Source organism: Micromesistius poutassou (assembly GCF_964030765.1).
Source record: "Micromesistius poutassou genome assembly, chromosome: 7".
In the NCBI taxonomy this organism is placed as follows: domain Eukaryota; kingdom Metazoa; phylum Chordata; class Actinopteri; order Gadiformes; family Gadidae; genus Micromesistius; species Micromesistius poutassou.
The window spans coordinates 11,100,261-11,127,602 of record NC_140277.1 but is presented as its reverse complement, the minus strand read 5'-3'; the positions used below and the strand labels follow the sequence as shown (position 1 = coordinate 11,127,602).

General features: G+C 46.9%; 1 protein-coding gene across 1 annotated transcript in view; it reads left to right on the top strand.

Moving 5' to 3' along the window:
- Window positions 1-237: 237 nt before the first annotated feature.
- The window catches only part of kndc1 (kinase non-catalytic C-lobe domain containing 1), a gene marked incomplete at both ends in the record, with an annotated part of 37,505 nt that continues 10,400 nt past the window's right edge, over window positions 238-27,342 (top strand). The window contains 16 exons of the mRNA XM_084470202.1: window positions 238-333; window positions 3,109-3,307; window positions 14,977-15,035; window positions 17,164-17,310; window positions 18,112-18,229; window positions 18,579-19,408; window positions 19,685-19,799; window positions 20,109-20,180; window positions 20,551-20,612; window positions 20,726-20,884; window positions 21,447-21,524; window positions 21,905-21,995; window positions 22,679-22,877; window positions 22,989-23,740; window positions 24,060-24,198; window positions 25,620-25,835. Of these exons, the coding sequence (XP_084326328.1) occupies window positions 238-333; window positions 3,109-3,307; window positions 14,977-15,035; window positions 17,164-17,310; window positions 18,112-18,229; window positions 18,579-19,408; window positions 19,685-19,799; window positions 20,109-20,180; window positions 20,551-20,612; window positions 20,726-20,884; window positions 21,447-21,524; window positions 21,905-21,995; window positions 22,679-22,877; window positions 22,989-23,740; window positions 24,060-24,198; window positions 25,620-25,835 (3,332 nt within the window). The remainder of the gene's footprint in view (window positions 334-3,108; window positions 3,308-14,976; window positions 15,036-17,163; window positions 17,311-18,111; window positions 18,230-18,578; window positions 19,409-19,684; window positions 19,800-20,108; window positions 20,181-20,550; window positions 20,613-20,725; window positions 20,885-21,446; window positions 21,525-21,904; window positions 21,996-22,678; window positions 22,878-22,988; window positions 23,741-24,059; window positions 24,199-25,619; window positions 25,836-27,342) is intronic.

Genomic DNA, 27,342 nt, shown 5'->3' with positions numbered 1-27,342 from the left:
CGAGTGGCGGAATGCTGCAACGCGTTATCCGCTCGGACTCGGACCAGAAGAAACCATCTGAAAAAAGTGTCCTTTTTTTTTTTTTGGTACAGTTCAATTCTTTCTCGGCTCCATAGTCTACATTGTTGGTGGGATTAGGCTGTTAGATGATACACTGTGGAAACTGAGTACAAGTCTGAATGTCTTATACTAACTCTGTTAAACTTGGTTTGATCCTTGAACGATAGGATATACACAATGGAGACGTTTGATCATACGGTGAGATACTTGGGGAGAGATGGAAGAGAGGGATTTAGTGAACTGGAACATCTTCCCCCACTCCTTGAAGACGAGGTAACACACTTCTGTTGATTTCTTAATCTTTACTCTACCGCTGCATAGCTTATCCGATGCACGCGTGCATTGAACTTCCTGATTGCTGATGGTGATTGCTGATGTTCTCGTATGTTCTCATGTGCTATTTATTTATTTGTATAAGAAAAAGTGAAAGATGTTATGCACAATTTGGAATACAATTTTTCATACATTTTTTCCTTCAAATTATTAACAGATAGTTTTCGAGTTTTAAAAGATAACCCTTTTTAAAGAAACCGAATCATCCAATACAAATAAATGTTATTTAGTATGATGTCAGTATACCACACATTTTCTTTTACGGCCAAGCAATGTCATCAACAAAGTATCGGTGATATATAAACATATTACTAAAGAGAAAGTTGGTAGAAGTATTTATTCTGACAATCAAACCAAACCTAGTTTGCTTGTTGATTTCAAACTATGAGCAACCTCTTTCATCAGACACTTCCAAATGCAACAATATTAAAAACTCACACAGAAAGCTGCCGACACACTATTCAGTGAGCGTAGTGTCTGCTAGTGTCTCTCATCCACACGCCTGTTCCTCTCTCACTTCCTGCATACCCATTACCCAGAATCCCTCAGCGGGACAAGGGAGGACCGGTGCAGCGTCTCTGCCTCATCAGAACCCCAGGGGTTAAGAGGAGAGACTTATGTAGGACAGCATATTGCACATATGGAGTAGAAAGAGGATGAGAGGGCGGGAGAGCTATAGAGCAGGAGAGAACCCCTTACTTTCTGTAGCTCAACAACAATCTCAAGGGAGGTTGCCTATTTATGGTCCTTGGTGCTAGTGCTGCTACTGCTGCTGCTTAAAGTGGCAGATTCCTGCCCTGTAATTGGGCCTTAGCCTATATGGCTCCCCGTATATCGGAGGAGGGCGTTCTCTGTTTTCAATCTGCGCCAAGCCGTGATGACTCGCTGAGAGACACACTACCATGCGCGCACGGCAGAGACACATACGTCTACACGTATGTAGACATTTCTGTCAGAGAACAGACCAAGCCAGTTCTTCTTCTATGTGTTGCTCCTGCAGTTCTGCACTTCTCCTCAACCCCAACTGTGCAGTTTGTTAGTGTGCGAATGCATATACTCACAACACATGTTGTTCTGGCAATCATGTCATACTTTCTGCATGTGATTCATTGAGACAAGTAGGACACTCACCTGTTGGTCAGTGGGGTTTAAGGAAGACACTTTGGGTCTTTCGTCAGCGGATCCATCGCTGTCTTCTAAAAGACACTGCGAAAGCAACGCAGTCTCACTCCGAGTTCGTCAAAAATCGACGCTTGGTCAGGGGCTTTTGGCGTTAACTGCTGACACAAAGGGTGTCCTTGTGCGTCTTCACGGCAAACAGTGATAAGTGCGTAACCCTTACCCTAACCCTAACCCCAACTTTAACCCTAACCCTAACCACTACAACCCTAACCCTAACCACTACTACCCTAACCCTAACCCTAAAAGGCAGTACTTAGACCCTACCATCCTACGGAAAAAAGATTTGTGGGAGCGCTTTCCCTGGGCGTCAGATATTGCCGTGGAGGGATTACAAACCCCCTGCGTCGAATGAAGACGCACAAGGACACCTTTTGCATCCGCAGTTGTATGCCGAAACCCCTGGCGTCGATTTTTGACGAACTCAGAGTGCGAATACAGGGAGATTAGTGTTTAGTAGCACCAATGCACAGCGATTAGGAGTGACGCTCAGTAGTGAGGTCATGGAGGGCTGAACCCAAACATGTCATCAAAATCACAAAAAGGCAATTCAATTGGAAGGGATTCACCCAACCAAAGCAACAGGATGGCACAATGAATGTCTTAGTTTGGTTTTTAGTTTGTGTTTTGTGTTTGTGCAAGGACAGAAAGGCACTTGCTTGTCTGTGCCTTGACAGAAGACAGAGCAAAATGGAAAAAAAACACTCTTTTCATGTTAACCTTCAATGGCAGTGCCAAGCAACACACATAATGACGTAATCCGCCTCGTCCCCTTCATCAACCACATTTAGAAAACAGAAACAGAGCAAATATTCATGCGATGTAAAACGCGCAGATGTAATGGAATCTCAGAATTCCCTTTCGCACAACTAAGGTCCTGTCTCTAGGGAGCCCTCCCCCCTCTCTCCCCCTCCCTTCCTCCCTCCCCCCAACCTCCCTCGCATCAAACACTGAAGTAGGAGAAGAAGAAGATGACGAAGAAGAAGAAGAAGAAGAAGGAGAAGAAGAAGAGGCTGTCTGTGTGGATGCTGACTGGAATGTGTGAGATCAGGGAGAGGGGTGCTCGGCAGAGGGGGCGTGGCCACTCGGTAGCGCTGGGTCACAGCAGAGGCTGTGGGTTTATGTGGGAGTGTTGACTCACCAGCAGAACCCAGCCGTGAACAGTGTGCAAACGTGTCAGTGTTTATCTGTGTGTGTGTGTGTGTGTGTGTGGGCGTGTGTGTGTGTGTGTGTATGTGTGTCGTTTCACACTATTCATATACAAATGTATCGCTCTATCATTTAGAGCGAGGTGAACATTAGCGCTGAATAAGAAGATGGAATCCATTTATGTATCTGTATCAAGCCACTTTAACGCCCCTGCACTTAGATAATGATAAAAGTGAAATAATAAGATGAGGTTAAGTATGGACCCAGTATCACAAAGTGATGAACAAAAAGTCCATTATTCCATGCTTTGTCCATGTTTTCTCATGTGTGCTTGTCCACATCTTCATTACCTTACGCCTCCTCTGCATCTCTGCATCTCTTCAACAGGAGAACGTCTCTCTGGCCGACATCCTCTCCCTGCGGGACAGCTGTCTGACGGAGGAGGAGGTGTGGGCCATGAGTGGCGAGTGTGTGCTGGCCCTGCGGAGCATCCAGCCCACCCAGCTCTTCCACAGCCTGTGCATCACGCCCGACACGCTGGCCTTCAACGCCCACGGGAACGTGTGTTTCATGGAGCAGCTGAGCGGTGAGGCTTTCTCTCTCTCTTGCACTCTCTCTCTCTCTCTCTCTCTCTATATATATATTGCTCTCTCTCTCTCACTCTCTATCTCTCTCTCTCTCTCTTGCTGTCTCTTTCTTGCTCTCTCTCTCTCTATCGCTCTCTATCTCTCTCTCTTACTCTCTCTCTCGCTCTCTCTCTCTCTATCTCTCTCTCTTACTCTCTCTCTCTCTTGCTATCTCTCTCTCTCTCACTCCCTCTCTCTCCCTCTATCTGTCTCTTCCTCTCTCTCTTCCTCCCTCTCTCCCTCCCTCTCCCTCTCCCCCTCTTCCCCTTTCTCTGTCAGCACCCTCTTGTTGTACCATAACCTCTCTTGTTTGCTCAACCTTCCACAACTCAACCGGCGGTCTCTGCTCTGTTATCAGGGCTGTGTCCACAGGGTTGCCTCGGGGGGGGGGCACATGCCACCCTCACCCCTTCTAAATCTGGCATTATTTTGAACTAACAATCTCTGCACCGTTCTGAAAAGGGTTGGTGTTGTGGTCTTCTGTGCCCACCCCCCCCCCCCGTGTTATGCTGTGTTACTCAGAGCCCCATCCCCTCTAAAAAAAGACTGGGTACGCCACGTTTGGTAATTCCCTATAATTTGTCTATACTTAGAGTGGTTTTGTATTACTTTCTCCTGTTGAAAATGGTTGTATTTCAATTGAATGACTTGCTAGCTTGAATAAGGTGCAAATGACTGACGGGAAATGGGCATGTTATTAATTATGATGCAAACTCAAGTCTGAGATAATTAAATTTCCGTCCCATTTAGAAAGAAAATGCCTTGGAAATGTTACGTAAGAGGAGAATGACAGTGTCAATGATGTTTAAAAGAGGGGAACTAGTAGGTGGTGACAGGAATGTGAGAGGAGGATTTTGAGAGGGTGACCTTTAAAGTTGATTTGCAGAGGAAGGTGAATCTCTAAATCTTTCTATTTTCAACCACTAGCAGCAACAAGTCAGCATTTGATGCTTTATAGCTTGATTTGAATTCTGTCTGAAACATTAGCATTACCGTAAGTTAAGTTAAATGAAATTCAATTAACTTAGATGCAATAAAATGTACACAGATGCAATGAAATGAAAGGAAATTAAATTAATTCAAGTTACATTACATTACATCACATTGAATTTAATTAAATGAGGGCTTGATTCTCCTGTAATCTTGTGTGACCCTTAAAAGGTAATCATGTTAAACCTTTTATTGATTACGTTAACTGTCGATTTCCATGCGTTACTTTACTATGCTCTACTTTCTCAATGATCCCCCATTATACCTGCTAGTAACCAATGGTACCAAAATAAATGTTTGAGTTGGCAAAAATAGTCAAATATGCTCATTCCATCTGTTGATTGATTAGTTTGCCAAACTCATTTCCAATATGGTTTAATCTTATCTTCTTCAAACTCTAATTTGGTGTTAATCCTCTACACACACAAGCACACACACACACACACCCACTCATGCACAAACAGACACAGACACACACACAGACACACAGACACACACACACACACACACACACACACACATATTAAAACACACTCATATACACACAATCATACACACATTTAAACACACAGACACATGACACACACAAACAAAGGCATGCATACATGCATGCAAACACACACACACACACACACATACACACACACACACACACACACACACACACACACACACACACACACACACACACACACACACACACATATATTGGTACATAGCATGCAATGTATTCATGCCAAACAGCAACAATTGATGAGCATAACTGAGTTCAACAGTGTCAAAGCTCTGCCATGGGGATTGTTGTCATGGCAACATGGTCCATGCTAGTCATCTATCAGTACATTCATCCTGGGTTCAGAATTAAATACACATTCACACTTTCACACACTCACACACACACACACACACACACACACACACACACACACACACACACACACACACACACACACACACACATATACACATATACACATATACACATGACATTAGTGCTGGGCTATTTTCAGTAATTTACTGTCACAGTCACATTGATACACAATGTCAATACTTCAAGTTGGCTGCTCCCCAATTAAACAGAGCATATAACATAATATACAATCTTTCAAAGTTCACTTTGTTGCATGAGATTTACACAGTCAATTAATACGTTGACGATGAATAATTGCATATCACTTCTGGGCTCCAGCAAAGTAATAAACATGAATATTGAGTTATCCCTCAGCACTATTAGTCCTTCCCTATTAGAGAGAGAGAGAGAGAGAGAGAGAGAGAGGGGGAGAGACAGAGAGAGAGGGAGGGAGCAAGAGAGACAGAGGGGGAGGGTCAGAAAAAGAGAGCGAGAGAGCGAGAGAGAGAGGGAGGGAGAGGGAGAGAGATGTGTAATAGTGTCTAATCTTAATATGCTTGACCGCCTCTCTGAACTGCAAACTGTTGTCACGCCTTATTGGATTGTGTAGAGGCCTCCCGCCGCGGTTCACACTGAGCAAATAAATGCGGCGGCGAGTAAGCACAGCGCGTCAATACCCCACTCCCTCCTTCGCCTCCGTCTGTCTTCTTTACGCTGAGCGGAGGAGAACGCTGTCATCTATGCTAACTCAGCGTTGCTGCCCAATTCAGCCCTATTGGTGTATTGATCATGCAAAGACTGGGCCGCACACACACACACACACACACACGTGCACACGCACGCACACACACAAAGCACAAGTAATAAGTTAAATATAATCGTGTAGAATCTTTGTGAAACAAAAAGCCCTGCTTCGATTCCAACTATTTTGTGTATAGTGCTCTTCATCTGCACGTTAGCCACTATGTAGGGCTGCTTGGGAGCAGTAACTGGCCAAGTACATTATCCGGAGTGCACCAAATGGGTCTATTATGAACACCCAACCCCACAATGGCTGGTGATTAGTTAGTGCTTAATTTTTACTATCAAATTATTGGGAAATATTGTAGAGTAAAGATAATTACAATAAGTACCATTTTTGCTGCAATACTAAAACTGTGTCATTCACCAATGACATGCACTTAAAATGCAACTGTTCAAATATATGGAGACATGAAGTGGAGTGTCCCTTGTAATATTAATTCCATACACCGATTAGTCTATTTAGTTTAATAACGCTAATCTGATGCCATTCGCTGCATGATTAAGAAATAACCGACTCAAAAATATAAGCCACGCAGAATTAACTCAAGGATGAAAGTGATTTGAAGCTGCAATAAAAAAAATATTAAAATAACTAGCACCTTCTAGCTTAGCACTTCAACAGAGAGGAGTTAGGAGAGGATTTCAGAGATGAGGAGCCTATAAGAGTGGAGAGAGGTGGAGAGGGGTGAGAGGAGAGGAGAGGAGAGGAGGGTAGAGGAGAGGGGGAGAGGTGAGTCTTCCCACAACTAGGAAAGGACACCATAAATCCAGTAGACAAACCCAAATCTGTCATGACCCACTTTGTGTCTTTCATCTCTTCCCAGCGTCTTCTCCCGCCCACCTCACTCTTCCTCTCTCTAGCGCTCACTCTCTATCCCTCTCGCTCACTTTCTATCACTCTCTCTTTTTCCCACTCTCAATCTCCCTCACGCTCTCTCTCTTTTCTCCAATCTATTTCTATCTCGCTCACTCTCTCGCTCTCTCTCTCTCCCCCCTCTCCCTCTCTCACTCTCTCACACTCCTAGTGTGTTTCAATGGAAAAGAGGAACTTTGTTTCTATATTCCTCTGTTTATCTCTCTTTCTCTTGCTCACTCTCTCTCTCTCTCTCTCTCTCCAACACAGTCTCACTCCGAGAACATCAAATTACAGCTAGTGGCAAGGGCACTTTAGCGTCAGTCACTGATGGGAAAGGTACCCTTTGGCGTCGCCTGCAGACAGAGAAGGGATTCAATTCACTACAATGTAATGTCATCCCGTCAATGTTTGACGTTCAGACCGGGTGCTCCAGCAGTCCATTCACTCTTGTATTAACCTAACTACGGCTCTAATAGACGTTGTGAGCATCTTTCCTATGGGATTGTTATTAGGATTTTTTAAATGTAAAAATGGCGGACATACTTTATAATAACATGGTTGCTATGACGGTTGCTATGGACGCTGAAACCAGCAGCTCACGTGCCGTTTAAACCATGGCTATAAATCTTCTTTGCTGATTATGTTATTTGATGTAACCGTGTAATGATGTTCTCTTATTAACGTGAAACCAGGAAGTTTTGACAAGTTTTCAGTGAGGCTGTGTTGATTCTCGCCCACCCATCTTGAATTTAATAAACCATTTTCTTTGCTTCGAGGAGGTCTGGTGGTCTCCGTATATAATAAATAAATACATATATATAAATATGTATATATAAAAATTAAATAATGGCCAGGTCGTGTAGTCGAGGACAACCACCATAGCGCCATAGAAACCTGCGCAGCCTGCCCCATATTCTGTCGAAAAATAATCTCCTGATTGAAATGCATTGGTTTAATTCACTCTGGTTTAATTCACAGCCCATTCACTCCTGTATTAAGCCGACTATGGCTCTAATAGACGTTGTGAGCATCTTTCCTATCGGATAGTTATTAGGATTTTTTTTATGTGAAAATGGCGGACATACTTTTTATTCTGGGTGGAAAATATGATATTATAGCAGTTATGCCATTGAAAGTGTTTATGTAAACATTTTTAGCGAGAAATGTGCATTTTACTTTCATAATCTTCGCTCTGTAAATGTGTAGGATGTTTAGTTTGAAAGTTAGGACGAAGAATATTTCAGGTCTCGACAGAAATATAATAACATGGTTGCTATGACGGTTGCTATGGACACTGAAACGATAGTTATGTTATTATAACTCTAGTTCTATGATTGTAGGCGTAGCCGCCTAGGCTTCGCCTTATGGGCTTGTCCCGTGCGCGTGCTCGCGCTCACCGTGTATATAACGCGGCGCAGAGCAGCGTTCGTCCTCCACGCTATTCTTTCAGCAATTGGAGGGAACAGCAGGTGGGAAACTAGACGGCTACGCCTACAATCATAGAACTAGAGTTATAATAACATAACTATCGTTCTATTTCATGTAGGCTACGCCGTCTAGGCTTCGCCTTATGGGCTAAGGTGAAGCTGCGAGCGGAGCCCAATCAATGTACTCCTGCTGGACCCCAGTCACAAAGACCTAGGTCACAGGGCACATCAGACTCAAGAACCCGAAATTCTCCCAAGAGCATGCAAAGAGAGGATCAAGACAATAAAGCGAGTCTGTCATTTCTGACTCAACCCGTAATTCATAATCTATGATAAACCAGGCGATGCAGAGCAACAAGGCTTCTCCTACGTCCGCTGCCACTGGGGGCGGAGCTAGGAAAAAACCCAAGCCGCCAACTGCGGCGAGCAGCAAGGCCCCTCTTACGTCCACTCCCAACGAGAGGCGGTAAGAGGAACCGCTGGCAGGCATAACAATGAACAGAGCATCTAATCGGCTTCACAAAGCAACGAAGAAGCTCTGGCTGCCAGTGAACACACAGAATGTGTAAAACTGGAGCAAATATGCGACATTGGATCAGTCCACACAAGCAATCATAACTTTCTCAATAAACGCAAAGCGTATAAGAGACAAGGATAACATTCATTAGAAACGGTCAGAGGACAGGATATTAAAGACAGAATATCCAGTCACTCTTAATACCAGTGTAACGCTGGGACGCCACCATGAGGCGAAGCCGAGCCGTAGGCGTAGCCTACATGAAATAAACGCCGACAAAGAGCAGCTAATTCGGCGTAACAACGCAGCGAAGAAGCTCTTACTTTCCGGAGAACACACCAAGTGTGCGACATGACCGTATGCGTAGACTAAAAGTCTACACAAGCTCACAAAACCTTATCAATAAATGCAAAGCGTATAAGAGAAGGGGTTGTGGATCAATTATAAATTGTTAGAGGACAGGATATTAAGACGCTGGAACCGTGACCAAAGCCAGAATAACCGGTCACTCCCAGCGTAATGCTAGGTCACCACTGGGTGACAGCAGAGAGGCTTAATCGAGGCGCAATGTTGCGAAACGTAACAGCTCCGAGAGACAAGCCTAGCCAAGCCTGGCATCAACATGAGGCAGTGCCAAACGGCAAAGCCTACATAAAAATAAACAGGGACAAAGAGCAGCTTATATGGCGCAACAACGCAACAAGTAGCTCTAGCTTGCCGGCGACCACTCTGTGTGTGCCGGCAAGGAACAAATGTGGTGGTGGACTAAACGTCCACACAACACACATAACCCTCTCAATAAACGCAAAGCGTATAAGAGACACGGGAAATGTATTCATAATTAACTTGAATTAATTAATTTAATCATAAATTAATTCAAAAATCCCAGTGTAATCCTGTGACACCGCTAGGTGACAGTAGAGATAGACTTAATCGAAGAGCAACTTACGAATCGTAACAGCTCCGAGAGACAAGCCTTTTACAGAGTGGAGCCCCTGGATATGTCTAATATGTAAAAATGGATAAAAAGCGCCGGGGAAGGACCATGACGCATCCGCTCAAAAGTCTTCCACCGAAACGCCCTAGAATAGAGCCGTCGAAGCGGCCACACCCTGTGTAGAGCAGAGTGTAGCGGCTCTTGGCAGCGTCGCTGTAACACACAAACAACTGTTGTGTGGCGTGCTGGCAGAACCCAAAGGCAATAAGAGCGCCGTTTTAAAAGACAGCATCCAAAGGGGCTTGAGACAGAGGCTCGAAAGGGTCCCTGGATAACCCACACAACAGGGTGGGAAGATCCAACCGTGGTGCAAGCATCTCTTGACCAGTGGATGACTGAAAAACCAGTTACCTTCACAGCCTGCGGGGCCAGCCGAAACGGCTGCCGCAAGGACTTGATAGTGGAGAAAGCAAAGCGTTTCTCCAGTAAGCACAGAAGGAAACCAAGCTCACTGCTCACCTCACAAGAGATGGGTCAACATGGTTGTTGTCACACCACGTAGAGAAAGCGCTCCACTGCACCGCGCAGAGGGCGGAATAGCGAAAGGCACTCTGGATAGTGTTGATAACCACTGCTGGCAGTCTGCCCTGCAGGATCAACCAATCCAAAGCAACCAGTCTGACCGAGACCAGCCAATACGCCGCTAGTTATGGAAACCACAGAACTAGACGGCTCTCCGGGGCCACCAGAATGAGGGACAGATCCTCCTGTTTGACCCGCTCCAAAAGAGGATGGATCAGTTGAAGCGGCGGGAATGCAAACATGAGAGCCCGCGGTTTAGGAGGGAGCGCCATTGCGTCTAACCCCCAACGAGGAAGATCCTGGTGGCTGAGAGAGAACCACAACCTGCAGTGGGTGTTCTCTCTGGACACTAAAAGGTCCACCTGAGCCGCTCTGCAACTTGTCTTGGTGGGGACTGCCGCGAGACATGAGGTGCGCTCTGAAGTTCCGGTCGTCTCTCAAGAGACAGCCACAGCCACTGCAGAGTCATGCTCTCAGCGAGGACCTAGCTCAATGGGTGTGGGTGTGCTAAACACAACGGCTCTATAAATAACCCTAAATTCTCCTAAGAGCACGCAAAGCGATGATCAGGAGAATAGAGTGAGTCTGTAACTCCTGACTCAACCCCATTTCATAGAATATATGAAAAAAGGGGCGATGCAGAGCAACAAAGATTCTCCTATGTCCGCCACTGGGGGCGGAGCTAGGAAAAACCCAAGCAGCCAACTGTGACGAGCAACACGGCCCCTCCCAACGAGAGGAGCGGAGTGATGGAATTGCTCGTCTGCAGGCGGAGAATACCACTGCAGGGCAGGCCGACGCAGCCGAAGCGAACGAGCAACTCCGCCTTCTCCTTACAGCGAACCGACTGTAGAGAGAAAGGCTCTTGCCAAAGCATAGCATAGCGCTCGGGGGGAGGGCGAGCAGAGAGCTGATTAAAGCTGTCTGGCCCCTCCCACCTTCACAACGTGTGTGATGTCCGGCTCGTCTGCAAGCGGAGGCAAGGCCGAAGAGACCGAGCCATAGAGGAATGTGCCAGGAATGTGCCTGCGTTTTCCATGTCGTCTGGCAGGAGACTGTCATGGCCGACAGGCAGAGGCGAGCAGGTTATGTTCGTAACATCTGCAGCGCTCAGTGTCACATGTCTATCCCACAGAGGCGAGCTGTTTGGGGATGGTGGGGGGCAGCGGCTCTACGTTCGGACAGCACCCGGCGTGACAGTAAACCGCTTTTAAGGGTTTTTCCTCCACCATGTTAAGTCTTCTTCTATGATGCCGCCTTCACTGGCACCGTCGAAGCGAACGGCGTGGCGCCGCCGGCGTGCTGCTGGAAGCCCACGCCGGGCAGGAGGAGCAGAGAGGCCTTACTTCTGTGGGCTCCGTCACGCCGCCGCTGCATTTCTTCATCGTAGGTGAAGAAATCGTAGTCATCGTAGTCTTAAGTAGTTGACTGGTTTCAGCAATTGCTGAAAGAAAAGGGAGGACGAACGCTGCTCTGCACCGCGTTATATACACGGTGCCGTGGGGATTGTGGGCGGTGCCCACGTTGATTGGTGCATAGCTGAAATTTTCAGTGCGCGTGAGCACGCTCACAGGACAAGCCCATAAGGCGAAGACGCCTAGACGGCGTAGCCTACATGAAATAGAACCAGCAGCTCGCATGCCGTTTAAATCATGGCTGTAAGTCCATTGTCTTTGCTGATTATGTTATTTCATGTAACCGTGTAATGATGTTCTCTTATTTAACAACTTTAGAAAAAAACTTTAGAGCAGGTATGGCGTCTTCTTTCTTGGGATTTAATAGAGCGGGTTAACAGACCATTTTCTTTGCTTCGAGGAGGGCTGGTGGTCTCCGTATATAATAAATAGATAATTTAATTGGGAATTAATTTTCGACTTCAGAAGGGGGGCGGGCTGCGCAGGATTCGTCAAAACAGGTAGGCTACAATAATACAATTTATCCAAATTTTTCAGCAGACCCCCTCAAAAACTGAAACTAACCACATCCCTTAAACCCAGTCTCATTCCAGATTGAAGTAAAACTGCGTTGGTCCACAGCGGAAAATGCATTACAAAAACGGCTCTGAACATGTGACACGCCTACATTTTTTTGGTCCATTCTTTTCAATGGGCCTGCGTCCACGTCACATGATGTGCTATGACGGTTGCCATTGATCGCCCCCCGTATCTTTCTATTTTCCACAGTTTAGACTTTATTAACTATAATTAATAAGTTACTTTTGTAATCAACTTTTTTTGTAATGGTTTTTTTATCTCTGTCTGGTGGCTAGTTACGTCACTCTGAGAGATGCGCACGGACATATTTGGCAGCCTATAACCTATTTGTCAAAGCAAAACACCAAGCTCATTGATTTAACGAGGTAGGGTTATTTGAAATAATTCATTAAGTTATCATGTGTGAGAGGTCATTCCTCCTCCTGAGTGTGTATTGACTATTTCTGGTGATTGAAATCCTCATTGCAAGCTTCCTATTTATGTCTAGTGTACCCGTACTGGCCACAAGCACCCCCCCCCCCCCCCTCCCCATATGGATATGGCGAATTGTTGCCATGTCCCAGTGGGGTTGTATCATATATATGAAAGAGGGCATTCAAATATGCAACAATGATCAATTTTCAGGCCGAAGCCTTAAAGGAACTGATGCAATAGGTAACTTCTGAGTCAAGGCCAGTAACAAGTAAGCTATAGACCTGGGGTCTCTTTTTGATCAATGGGGGTCTCAAAGGACACGATTATCAACTTGGGGGCACCAGCCCTACAAGAAATTACTCAGCAAGTCACTTGCTGAGTAAAAATCTTGCTCACTTGCAAGATTTTGGCCTGAAGTTCTTCCGTGACCTACACCCTAGCCATCCAACATGCATATCTGAGAATCAGGCCTCGCTTTAATAATGACAAAAATTTATGAGAGAAATGCACATTAACTTTTTGTTATCTCATAAGGGGAGTGGTGCTGGCTCCTTTTGACCCCAGACTTCAAAAACTTGTCCACAGGCCAGCTGTGTCTACACACCTTAAGGCACACATTTACACCTCCATCCCACCAAAAATGGGGACTAGAAACTAACCTTATTCACATTTACCTTACTGTTGGAGGTCACGCCCCTTTTCTCGCCTTTTCGAGATAGCTAGAGATGCCAAAATGTATACACACATTTCCCAGGGTCCTGAGAACGACATATCTGAGATTTGGAGTTCTAGCCCTTACAGAAAAATTTTCCAAAATAGACCGTTTTGGACAAAGCATCGTTTGGACAAAGCCTCTCAGAAGCAACTTTCTTTCCAGAATGTGGTGGAAAGAAAGTTGTTGGAATAGGAAGGTCCTACCGATTTGAAACTTGACTACCTTATTCTAGGGCCTAACTGGGACCCCCACACCGAAACTTGGCCTTCTCGGACCCCGAGGGCAGGGGGGGGGGGTCTGAGGTTTTGGGTTAGGGTTAGGGTTAGGGTTAGGGCCGGCTTTTTTCCAGAGACCCACAATTTTCACAGAGTAATCCCAAGATGCACCCTGAAGGTCTAATCGACAAGATTCTATCTCTTGTCAACTAATTTAGATTAATTTCTAGCAACGGCTTGTTGCCAATGCGTTTCAATGGAGCATTTGATGATGCTGTGTGAGCATTTCCTGTAGAGCTGGAGCCCCCAAGTTGATAATCACATTGTCCTTTGAGACCCTCTTTGATATAAAATAAATCCCAGGTCTATAGCTTACTGCTTAATGTCCTCGCCTCAGCCACCTATTGCATCACTTTCTTTAGGGCTTCGGCCTCCTAATGAATCACTTTAGCCCTCTTTCATTTATATGACACCATCACCACTGGGACGTGGCAACAATTCTCAATATCCATATTGGGAGTATGAGTATGCACAATGTATTTGCAATGTGCTCAGTACTGTATCTTCTGCCTGTGTGTGTGTGTATTTTGTTTGTGTACAGTTGTGTCAGCCCCCAAATCACCACAATAGAAACAGTGGCTTCATGGAACATGCAGAATGCAGCAGTGAGGTCACTACCCCCCCCCCCCCCACCCTGCATTTGATTTGCTGGAGTTGCACCTTTGCAGCTGGTTGGCCTCCTATCAGGGCAGACGGGTCTATAAGCGTATGTGGGGTTCTGATATATCTTGGGGGTGGGTGGCTGGCTGGCGTCTGTGTTTTTTTGGTCTTTCCTTAGTATGGGAGTTGCACCTTTGCAGCGGGTCGGCCTCCTATCAGGGCAGGCCTCGCGGAGCAGCGGCACGCCCTGCCTGTGTCATGGGGGGGGTCCATTATTGCGGCTTTCTTCTCCTTTGATCAGTGAGTGATGCGGCGCCCTTGTGCCTCACCTCTAGCCGGCTGATGGGAGAGCAGCGCTGCTCCACAGTGCCACGCGGTGGGTGGTGCGATCCACAGGTAGGGCGGGGGGGGGGGGGGGGGGAGGGGGGGTGGTGGGCAAGCCTCAGACAGAATGAGTACAAAGTAGAGTTTGTGGGACATGGAAGAAGTCAGGTCATGAATAAGGGAGTGGAAAGAAATGTGCGTTTGTGACATGAGCAGGTGATGTATGCAGTTTGTGTTCATTAACTTGTACGACGTCATTTAATTCCGTACAAGTACTGACCTGCAGGGTTGCATCGTTTTTTGCATGTGTGGTGTGTCGAGTTGATTTTTTTCTTTCTCTGTAGATGACGTGGAAGGCTCATTTGTACCGCCAGAGTTTGACCACACGGGCAGTACGTTTGAGGTGAGTGACACCGTAATGACCAATTATCTTCGGATGGAAATGCTCGGCTATTAAAATCTCCCACTGAATTATAGGCTGATTATAGGTGAGAGAAGTAGTCTGTCTGAAATACATGCACCGATTGCTCCAAATGGCTATGTAGCCATTATAGCAATTAGTGTTTGTGTGTGTGTGTGTGTGTGTGTGTGTGTGTGTGTGTGTGTGTGTGTGTGTGTGTGTGTGTGTGTGTGTGTGTGTGTGTGTGTGTGTGTGTGTGTGTGTGTGTGTGTAAGCGTAGGTGTGTGTGCTGCTGATGGATGGAAACTGTGTTACTATTCAAATGTCCGCCTGCCTAACTAGCAAGGAGCAAGGCTATTACGGTATAAATTGAGAACATGCTGCTAGATTTAACTATGAATGCACCGATGACCACACCCCTTACACTCCTTCTAGTTATGGCTCTTTATATACAGCTGGTTATTCAAGTGGGATAAAGCAGCAGCCTCAAAACCTAGGACATCACAGCAGCTGAAGGCTAGCTTCCACCGGTTGTTTACCTAGCTATATCGGTATCCCATACCAGCAGTATAGTGGTTTTGGCCATGGGACCTCTGGACCAAAATCCACCTCAAGGCCGAAATGTTCTACATGAATATACACACGAGGTCCACAAACCCACACTAAACAAGAAGCCCTGTCATCAACGTCCACAACGGGACAATTACAGCACCAAAGCAGAGACGATGTCTATCTGACGAGGGGTTTCGTTTTTTTCAACCGCCTTTTCTTTTTCAAATCCTCACACTATTGTTTTGTTTCTCTCGCGTTCACGTGGCCGGAATGATAAGACAGCGTTTCAAGCGCCTGCGGCGCCCGCGGCCGGCGCCTCTTGGAAGCTGGTGAAATCAAGATTAGCCAGTGGATTAGGGGCTCCACCGGGACGCAGAGCAGCGCCGTGATTCGTGTGATGAGCCTGCGGGATAGGAGCGCCGTGCGTGCTGACGGATGTCGGGACGGCTGTTATATCTGCTAGCCAGAGCCAGATAAAAGCTTTATTGACTGCCGCATAGCCTCGCAAATTAGCGCTTAAACTAAAATCATTGGGGCTTAGCTAACTAAATGTCTATGAAATACAATGAAAGTACAATTGCCTCATTTGGGTCCTGGGGGGGGGGGGGGGTGAAAAAGAAAATGTGGAAAATAGATCAAGATTAGGCGAAAAGATGCGGTGATAACGGAAATGTTTGTGGAAATTGTTTTTGCATAATTCCCTTTTAATTTGAATCATTAAACTCTTACGAGCGCCATCAGACCGAGATGAGCTGTAAAGTGAAAACAGGCTGAATGGAGTTGGAATGAGAGGCTAGTGCCTGGAACGCTGTGTTCCTCCACCTCCGCTGGTGTGATCAATTGAGCTGTTATTTTAAAACCGCGGCAGACTGCCATTTATATCTATTAAGGAATACAGATGATGCCCGCTCAAACACTGTTGTGAATGCTTAGAGTTTCCTTGGGGTTGTGATGTTTTATTATTACTATGACAATTCATTTAGCAGAAGGTTTTTCATCTTGAGAAAGTTACAGTGATGTTTCTTTCGGAATGCCTCATTCTTGAGCATGAATGGTTGTACTGTCTCTCTGTTTGAATATATTTCTATGTCACCCTGGCTGCGGTCGAATAGTCTTTTTTGTCTTTTTAGTCTCCCTAAGTGACTGAAATGACCCCCGAAGTATCAAAGTGGCAACCTTGACAAGAGCTGTTTGTCTAAATGCTAAAGAAAGGTTCCTCAATGATTCCTTTCTTACCTCCTTTAGCATAGGGTCCACTGGACCAGCCTCTACCAAAGGAAACGACATAATGGCAATTTCTAGCAGCAGACACACTTAAAGCGACGCACCATTCTCCTGTAGTGGTCCATCTTCGGTACATTGTTCAACATGGCAGACCCACGTCCATAACATCCATCATTGCGTAATGACATAGCCTAGTGTAAGGGCGGTCAGATTGACTTGACTTTTCCTAAAGTCTTATGTATTCTTTCCTTGACCTCGTGACGTTCTCCGTCGAGGGGAAGGAAAAGTGGTCTGGAAAGGACATCGGACGTAATGTTTTTGACTATTTGACCGGAGCCCCTCTCTTCCCTTACAGGGTCACGTGTTCTCGCTGGGCTCCACGCTCTCTGCCGCGCTGGACTTTGTCATCGAGCCGGAGCTGCAGGTGGAGCTGGGGGAGGAGGCCCTCAGAATGTTGGAGCTGATGCAGGCGGAGCTGCCTGACGACCGGCCACGCCCACAGGTACACTCTTGGTAGTTCCACCCAGGTAACATTCGTCCTTAAAACAAGGCGGTGTGCACAAATGGGGCTCCGGTATATAAGGGACTGAGCATCGGTGAATGTCTTTCAGTATTCACCTCACCTAAAAGCTAAGAAGTTAGGAGTTTGGTGTTGGCTCGAGGGCACTCCTGACAGGAGGGGCTACAGATCAAATCAGCAACACACCAGTTGCCACCAGACAAGTGCTGAGCTACTACTATTGTCTGATGCCTTAGTTGGTTTTTGATGCTGTGCTGCTCGTAGCTGTTGATCTCTAGCACCACCAAGTGGAAATAAGATGTCAGGGCAACTAAGAGGGCTCTTGCAGGCAGTTGTATTTTTTCATGTTGTTTTCAAGACAGTTTGGAGCAAATAGTATGTGAATGAACATAAAACAACATGTGTCTGTCTGCACAATGGCATACTGTAAACATGGTCTTGGTCCAACAATGGTCCCTTGGTTTTAAGAGGGGCTTTCTGGACTGACAACAAAGAAGGTTGATTTAAAGGCTGTGGTTAATCCTCTTAATGTAGGCAGCAGACTGTGCCTCAAGAGAATTTACGATCATATGCAAAGCATTGTTTTATTCTCCTCCAAAATAGTTTCTTATAGCCTGGCAGTCTTTTCCGGGGGTGCTTAGCGAATACAACTAGTGAGACATATTTTCTCATTTACACTTTGAATTTGCAGCATTCAGCAGGAAAACCAGTGTTTTGTTATTTGAGTTCTCCCATAATCAGCTAAATTAAGATGTTGCCTCTGTTTGTATTGTCCCCCTCCAGGACATCCTGGCCCAGGCGGAGCAGAAGCTGGCTCCCACCTCCTCCTCCGCTGTGTGTCGCAAGCTGTCCTCTGTGGGACGCCGGGTCCTCTCCTTAGAATCCGTGTCCAACTTCCACGGTCAGCCCATACACACCAGGAACATACACCCCACGTTACCATGGTGACCGCTGCTGGGGAGTTGTAGTTGCCATCATGACTGTGTTTGTCTGTGTGCGTGTGTGTGTGTCTGTGTGTCTGTGTCTGTGTGTGTTGTGTTTGTGTGTGTCTGTGTCTGTGTGTGTTGTGTTTGTGTGTGTATCTGTGTGTGTGTGTGTTGTGTTTGTGTGTGTGTCTGTGTGTGTGTGTGTGTGTGTGTGTGTGTGTATGTGTGTTGTGTGTGTGTGTATCTGTGTCTGTGTGTGTGTGTGTGTTGTGTGTGTGTACCTGTGTTGCGTGTGCTTGCGCGTGCACGTGTGAGCCCCTACAGGTGCCCAGGACGGCTCCTGGGAGGAGCGGTGGCAGCACGCCGAGACCAGATGTCCGCTCCAGGGCCCCGTCTCCGAGGGCGACGGCGTCAACGACGCAGCGGCCGGCGTCGCGGACGGCGACAGCCGTTCGCCGTCGTCATGGCGACGGTGGCGGGCATGCGAAGACCCCTGGGACCCGTACCTCTGGGCGGCCGACATGGAGGACGACAGCGCCGGCCTGACGGAGGAGCCGGACCGCCGCTCCCAGACCCCCGGCGGCCCCGTCTCCCGGTGGTCCGGGGCCCCGCCGCAGCAGCAGGGGCGCTCCGGCAGGGGGGTCCTGAACCGCTCCTGCTCCGTGCCGGACTCCAACAACCCCCCGTCCTCGCTGGCGCCGACGGCCCGCGGGGACATCAGCGTGCCCGTGTCGGACCTGACGGAGATCGGGCCGGACGAGGAGGAGGAGGAGCCGCCGGGGCGCGGCGTGGCCTGGAGCGGCGCCGCCGCCGCCCGCCGCCAGAGGCCCCTGGACCGGGGCCAGTCCTGCGAGTGCTACCCCATGTCCTGGGAGTACGCGGCGGACCCGGCAGCGGACAGGCGGGCGCCGCCGCCAGAGGACGGCGAGAAGGGGGCGGGGGGGTGCACGTGTGGTAGCGACGCGGCGATGGCTAACGGCGGCGGCGGCGGCGGCGGCGGCGGCGGCGAGGGGGAGCCCGCACTGGGGCGCAGGGCGGAGCGCAGCCCTGACGATGACGAGGACGACGGTGGATCCTTAGGGCGCCTTCTCTACGCTCCTAACAACCACATGACCAAGAGCATGCTGTGTCTGAACGAGGAAAGCCAAGATGAGGTCGGGCAGATTTCTGTTTTCCTAGCCTGAGGTTAGGCTTACAGTGCGCACTCTGCGGATATTCAAAAGGTCTTATTTCAGTGTCCTGGTATTTTATTGGTGCACGATGTTTATTCAAGCGAGTCACATTCAATGGGTTAATGGTCAGGTGTCTCTTTTCACAATCATAGTACGAAATAGATTAAATGTTATGGTGCACTCATTTGTTTTGCATGATTTTCACCATGTATTTCCTTTGTTTGTGTTTCGTTGTGTTTCGTTGTGTTTCCCCGCCAGTGGATCTCTCTGAGGGAGCTGCTGCCTCGCTGTGGACGCAGGCTCAGGGTCAATGAGCTGTGGGCTCTGTGCTACACCTGCCTGGCCACGCTCCAGACCTACATCGACTTCCCAGGTGAAATCACCCAACAAAGCAACCCTATTACTAGTGTTTGTTTTTGGAGAGAAAATATGCATTTCTGTATTTATGATGATTTCTGTATTTTAATTTGAAATGAAGTAGTTGCCTCTGTTTTTATTATTCCCCTGCTGCCTCGCTGTGCACGGAGGCGCAGGGTCAATGAGCCTGTATTATTATTTGCCTTGTCTTGCATATTTCCTCTTCATTGGATATTGGTTCATTAGAGAGATGATGAAAACATTTCCCATGATTAAATAATGAATATGGGTATTGATTAACCATGTGCACTTCTCTCTTCATCAGCGTACTTATGTCTGGACACAGTTTACGTGGGCTGTGAGGGAGAAGTGCTGTTCTTGAAGCCCAAAAACATTGGTAAGTGTTTTTTCCGTAACATTTCATGACTTTTGCCACAGCTCACATTGCCTTAATATTTATTGATTTGTGTCTTCATGGCAAACCAAATTGATGATTCATCAGCCGTTTCGATGAAGGATGATCTATTGGTGGACCATACTACCTCTCTGCCAACTGGCATCCAGTCTGATGAACCATTCAGTCCATTTACTTCTTATCCCAATCCCGTCGGCTCATCACAATCTCATCAGCAAAGCTTCACTCTGTTAAATTACCTACACTGTCATTGAATCTCGTTTCTGGCTGCAACATTACAAACCTAATAAAAATTAAAAAAAAAGAATAATGGTAAGTCATTCACTGATAATTAAGTGTTTCTTTTTTCTAGGTTCCTGTGATGCGTTTTATCTCGCCCCTGAATTTCAAGACCATGGGATCATGACTGAGAAGGCAAGTCGTCTCTACTGGTCTACACAGGTCTCTTCTTTCAGCGTTCAGCCTTTCCCAGTTCCAGGCCATTGGTAATCATGCTCTGTTCTCCTGATCTCTCCGTGGCGGCTCAGGCCTGTGTCTATGGGGTGGCGGCTATTCTGTGGGCCACGGCCAAGTTCAGCCTGTCGGCCAATCAGAAGCTGGTGATGCCTCGCAAGCTGAAGAGACTGCTGCTGGAGATGGCCAGGAGGACCCCCATCGAGAGGCCCTCCATTGTCATGGCTAAAAAGGTACCGCGGTCCTCCAGCAGCAGACACAAATGCTGCTCATTCACATGTTTTGCATATGACAACACGGAACAACACATCTAACAACACACATTTGAAATCGTTCATTGTTTTTAAAACAAAGGCTGCATGATCATCGTTAATTTGCTTTATATGTATCGTATATGTTGATAAGTGGAGGGTTGATAGATATGATAAATCCCTTACTTATATAGTCATGTAGAGTAAGTGTATTAAAATTATAGATATATAGTAGTTGTATATATTACTATGAATAAACCAGTGGAGGAAATCAGGGACATTATGTGCTCACATTATGTGCTCCATTTCAGATTGTAAGGCATCCATAAACATTTGCATATATCTGCTTCCTATGATCTATTTTGGAGATGTGCAACACTTGGAGTGTTGAACGTACCCCAGCTCTGGCAGCCCGTTCACAATGGCTCAATTAAATAAACATGTCATTGGGTGGTTGAAGAAAAACTCAGGGATGTAAATACATTTATTTATCTATAAATATACAGACGTTATGTAACTCAACTGTTTCGTAACCCTCTCCCAGAGCTGTCGTGACTACTTATCACGCCAAGGGACCACTGCTGAAACAGTCTGGACCAAGCTGATTGACGCAACTCAACAGGTACACTACCACACTTCTTTAGTATCATTCATTCATTTGATATTCATCCATCCCTGGTTCATCTCTCTTCTTTTAAGTACAATATGTATATTTTACCTTTTTTGATTTATTATTATTATTATTAATACTATTATTATAATTCTATATTTCAATAGCTCCTTTATTTGCATCTTTTGTGTTTAGCCTTTCCACTAAATTGCGCTAGTGTTCTAACAAATGATGTAATTAGCAGAGCAGGAAAAGAGTCAGAGTTCAGAATAGTTTTTTGTACACTAATTGCGGTCTTCTGGACTTGGGTCCTTTATATGTATATTATTTATTTAACTACTCCACAAACACTATCAAAGTGTCTGAATGTGAGTGCTTGTTTTCTGGTTCAGCAACACCTCGAGTCAACTGCCACAGAGAGTCCCATCAAAGCGGAGGCCAGTCCCACGTCACCTGAGCACTCACCAGCGCACATCACCAGTGGTACGATCCCTCCCTCTCCTCCACTCACCGACATTTGCCATCATCAAATCCTTCAAATGACTTTGAACACACTCAGTGTTCAAACGATCAGGAGATTCCCTAAAGAACAAGGCCACAGTCATTTGGTTGCTCTCCTGTGATTGCCCGCATTCACTTTAAAACGACACAAAACCAACAATGTTTTGTGTTTCGCTCTCCTGCTCGCCATTATAGTACATCCAGCAAATGACAGATGGACAGCGTTGACATTGTTTTCCCTTGAAAGTCATTAAAACAACTCACTGAGCTGTCTCATTGAGTTGGCCAGCAGAACCCCTCGCAGTGCTATTAAGTTACTGTCACACAGGGTGGAGTGTGCTGGGAGGAGGCGCTGCACATGCATTAGTGTATTGTGTACCTTGCCTGCTTAAATCTAACCTCCCTGAAACTATGCCTTACATGATCCATTCTAGACATATTCTCTTCTTCTGCTTCTTCTTCGTCATTTCTTAGGGGTTGTGTTGCCAAATCGCAAAACAGACGTTCACACGCCTTGTTCTTTAAAAGGGAAAACCATAAACATGTGTGTCTCATAAGCATGATTTAAGTGTTGTTCATGAATGAAACAGTACTCGTTTTCTGGTGCATGATGCATGAGACTACACGGTGGACGTTGTGACTGGCATGGCTGTAACTGTGCGTAGGCTTTGTGCCACTGGCCACTGAGAGCCGACTGGCTCCTGTACATGGCCCTGTTCCCCACAGCTATCCAACCAGCATGCTGCAACTCCAACTCCCAGAGGCCTTCACTTCTAGTGCCACACACTTCAGCCCCATCATCCTGACCCAGGAAGAACACTCAGAGGAGACGGGGACCTCAGAGCCTGGAGCTGCTATGGACGGGTAGGGTATTAATACTATTTTGAGAAGGAACTGTGGAACTGTATTCTGTACATACAAATATGTGAGAATCAAAGTTTGCTTTGTAATTTGATGTTTTTTGGGTCCGGACAGAACTGTGGACTTTGCTAGTTGGGTTGTCCCTCAACCAAAGCAGGAAGGAGGCTTTGTTTTCACCTCGCGCCGTGAGAACTCATCGCTTACATCGCAGACCTTTGTGACGCATCTCGACGTTGCTGTTGTGCCCGATGGACACGCTGATGGAACAGCCAGGATGATAATCAGGGGACAGTCCTCCAGCCAAGACCCACTTTTAAACCCTATCTCTGCTCACTCCGACACGTCCCAGCACGGAACCATAGTCTCACTTCCTGTCGCCTCTGCTTCTGCTCACCTCAACCGTTTTAAAAATTACATGCTGTGTCAGGATCTCACCACCGGAAACCTGACGCTGGTACCCGTCAGGTACCCGACTCCAGTGTCAGACGCCTCCCAATCCACGCAGTTGTCTCTGGGCTCAACCCGGGAACAGCAAACCATCTATTCCAAAGCCACCACACCTCAGTCAGTCAATGGTTTGACTGGTTCTGTTAGTCTACAACCACAAAACTGCCTCCCCGACTTTCAGAATTTGGGTCCTCGTAATGGACAAAGGGAGCCCACTGGATCCAGAAGCCAGGATAGCGATGGGTGTCTGGGGGTACCATCTGGGTCCTTGGGTCTCCCGGCCTGGTCCACCCAGGAGGTGGATGGAGAACCACCAGAGCTCGGCCGCTACCTTCACCCTGCCCTACGAGAGGTGATAGACCTGCTGAAGGGAGAGTCTGACCATGAGAACAGCCAAGAGGGGCTGGCCATGGGCATAGGTAACTTTAGGGCAATGATGTCCCTTTTTGGTTACATTTTCATAATATGTTTCTAGTGTCACTACAAAGATGGACTATTGTTTTTAGGATTTGATCAAATCTGAAATCTGTTTCCAATTGACCCAGATTTATCTGTATGATAAACCATGTTGATCATGCTTTTATTCAGAATTACTATACCTTACTATTACTACTATTACTATTACTACTACTATTACTATTACTATACCTATATTTACCAAAATGTGGCTTCATCGCACTGCCTTACTTGCTGATTTAGTGGATCTAATATTTGTTTGTTTCTGTTCCTACCTTGGAGGGGAGTACATCTTCTCCTTGAAGGACCTGCAGTACCAATCCTTTGCCACCCTGGTCAGAGAAAGGCTCAGCGATCTCTACTGGGAAGAAGACTTGCTAGGGGTTTTACACTGCTTGGTGAGCTCCAGCCCAGCTAAACTGTGAGTACTCCTTCTGTCTGTTTCTCTCAAAAGAAATACACTGACCATGATGGGCCGGTTAGTATCTTGTATTTAATTTTAATTACAGGCTTATCCATTAGTGTTGGGTTTATTTTGTATACAATTGTAACTATCAGTATGTGTATTATTTATGTAATGTATAAGGTATGTAATAATACATTATGTATGTAACCCTACATTAGAAGATCATTTAAAGAGAGATGAACATACAAAATGCATCTCACACACACACACACACACACACACACACACACACACACACACACACACACACACACACACACACACACACACACCAACCACCCACACACACACACACACACAATGTGTCCATGGTATGAATGGTAGTCGCAGAGTCAATACTCCATTTGGGGAGACCTCAAAAAAAAAGCTCAAATGTCTGATTGTCTTAATTTACATAAGGGAAGTGTAGCTTCTCCTTGCTCCTCCCACTACTTCAAATGCACACACACACACACACACACGTGCGCGCCATGTGTGCACTGTTCAAATCAGCCTTCACGTGCAACGCACTTCAATACCAACTAAAGCAGAAGCGGTTCCCATGGTTACAGCATTCTGTAGCGTGAAAGGGTTTGAGGAGAGGTGCAAAAGGGCACATGTGAGGCCCCTCCAACATTATCACGAGATGAAGGCTTACGTATGTATGAAGGGACACATAAGTGCAGCACAGAGAGAGAGAGACATAGAGAGGGGTGGGGGGAGGGCCACATAAGACAAGAGAACCACAAACAGCAGGATACGGGAACATACGCTTTTGAAACCCGCTTTTTGACGCTTTGGGACCCGCCGTCGAGACATCTTCATCCATCCACCGGGACGAACAAGACACTTCTATCATGGCCGGTTTGCTTTTTCTTCTGCTCCGTGTCCTTGTCCTGCGCTGCTTGCTCTTGAAACATGACAGTTTCTCCCAGAGAGAGGTCCTGATGGACGGGCAGACGGAGAGTCTAAGGATGGCTTGAAGTGTTTGTTTAGTACTCATGCCTGCCTGGATGTCTGCCCCTAACACGGCATGACTCAACACTTCTGTCTTCTCTGCCAAAGCAACAGGCTGTTCTGAAGATTTGTGCTCCGCTCTGAAGATCTTTCACGTTTTCGACGCCTGTCTCCCTGGTTTTGGGTGCTACTGCCTGTGCAGAAAGTGTTCTGGACTGTTTTATAAAACAGTCTTTTATATGCCGTTTGTACTAACTGTCTTGTTATTGGGCGTTTTTATGGTTCTGAGTTTTTTTGTGTTGTTTCCTCTGTGTGTGTGTGTGTGTGTGTGTTTGTGTGGATGTGTGTGCGTGTGCGTGTGTGAGTGTGTTAACACACATTAACACGTGATTGAATGTGTTTCTCCCTCTCCCTCTATCACTCTCTCTCTCTCCATGTAGGGGCTCTAATGGGACTCCACCACCGGCCTCTATCTCGCCCGTCAGACCTGCCGTCCAGACGAGGGGGGCGAGAGAGTCCTACCTGCACCACTTTTTGGATCTGAACGGGAACCTTCACTTCAGCGGTCCCGCCGCCCAGGACCCGTCCAGAGGAACCAGGACCACCGCGTCCAGTCCTCAGGTCACCGGACCAATGTATCAGGACCTCGAAGAAACGTCAGAAGAACTTCCGGACAATACATGTCAAGGTTAGGGAATAATGCAAACTTTGTTGTAAGTAATGTAAATGTGTTTGTGATATTCTGGTTTATTGTTTGTTGACTGTGGTGTTTTGACACATGGCCGCTGCTCGCTGGTCTATTCCAGTTAATCTGAGCAGGATGACTGGCAGCTGGACGGGGTTGTAAAGATCTGTAGCACATTCAGAGCAGTCCAAGGCATGCTGGGAGGGATCGCTTCGAAAGATTCCTCTCGGTCCTCGGAGAGTCTTCATGGAAACTCGGAATGGCCCACGTCAGGGACAATCTCGAAAAAATGAACAAAATAGTTCAAAAACAAGCATACACAGTCAACTAAATAATTATAAGTAAATACAAATGAAAAATGCCACTATGCTATTCATCTGGAAAAAATCTTTTGCTCATATGATTTCTTTGATATTGAAAAATATGAACACAATCCTGGAAGGTTAACCACATTTTCAGAAAAATGACTTGTTGCTCCTCTGGAGAAGATTGCTGTTAGAGCTGTTGTATTTACAAAGCAGCAGGGTGTTTTTCAAACAGTATCCCCATCAATTTCATTCTCAGCTAAAAATGTATTTTCAGCATTCTTAGACTTCACCAGGGTGCAAAAAAGGATGGAATGTAGAATGTAATAAGTTTCCTTCTTTTATCACATTTTCAAACAGTCAGTACGTTCTTAAGGACTTATTTTCCCCAATTTGTTTGTCCTTCACCATCAAGGCAGCATACCTTCCTCCTTCAGAACATTTTCATTTTCTCTATATCGTTATTTTTTTCTCCCCTCCCCTCCTACCCATCCTCCCCTCTCTCCCCTCTCTCCCCATCCTCCCCTCTCTCCCTCTCTCCCCTCTCTCACCATCCTCTCCTCTCTCCCCTCTCTCCTCTCTCCCCTCTCTCCCCTCTCTCCTCTCTCCCCTCTCTCCCCCCCTCCCCTCTCTCACCATCCTCTCCTCTCTCCCCTCTCTCCTCTCTCTCCTCTCTCCCTTCTCTCCTCTCTCCCCCCTCTCCCCTCTCTCCTCTCTCCCCCCTCTCTCACCATCCTCTCCTCTCTCCCCTCTCTCACCATCCTCTCCTCTCTCCCCTCTCTCCCCTCTCTCCTCTCTCCCCTCTCTCCCCCTCTCCCCTCTCTCCTCTCTCTCCCCATCCTCCCCTCTCTCCCCATCCTCCCCTCTCCTCTCTCCCCTCTCTCCCCATCCTCCCCTCTCTCCCCATCCTCCCCTCTCTCCCCATCCTCCCCTCTCTCCTCTCTCCCCTCTCTCCCCATCCTCCCCTCTCTCCCCATCCTCTCCCCTCTCCCCTCTCCCCTCTCTCCCCTCTCTCCCCTCTCTCCCCATCCTCCCCTCTCTCCCCTCTCTCCCCTCTCTCCCCACTCTCCTCTCTCCCCTCTCTCCCCCCTCCCCCGGTCCAGTAGTGGGCGTCGGCGACGAGCTGCCCATGGAGATGGAGGTCACCCAGGGAGGGGAGCGTTCGGCGGGGGG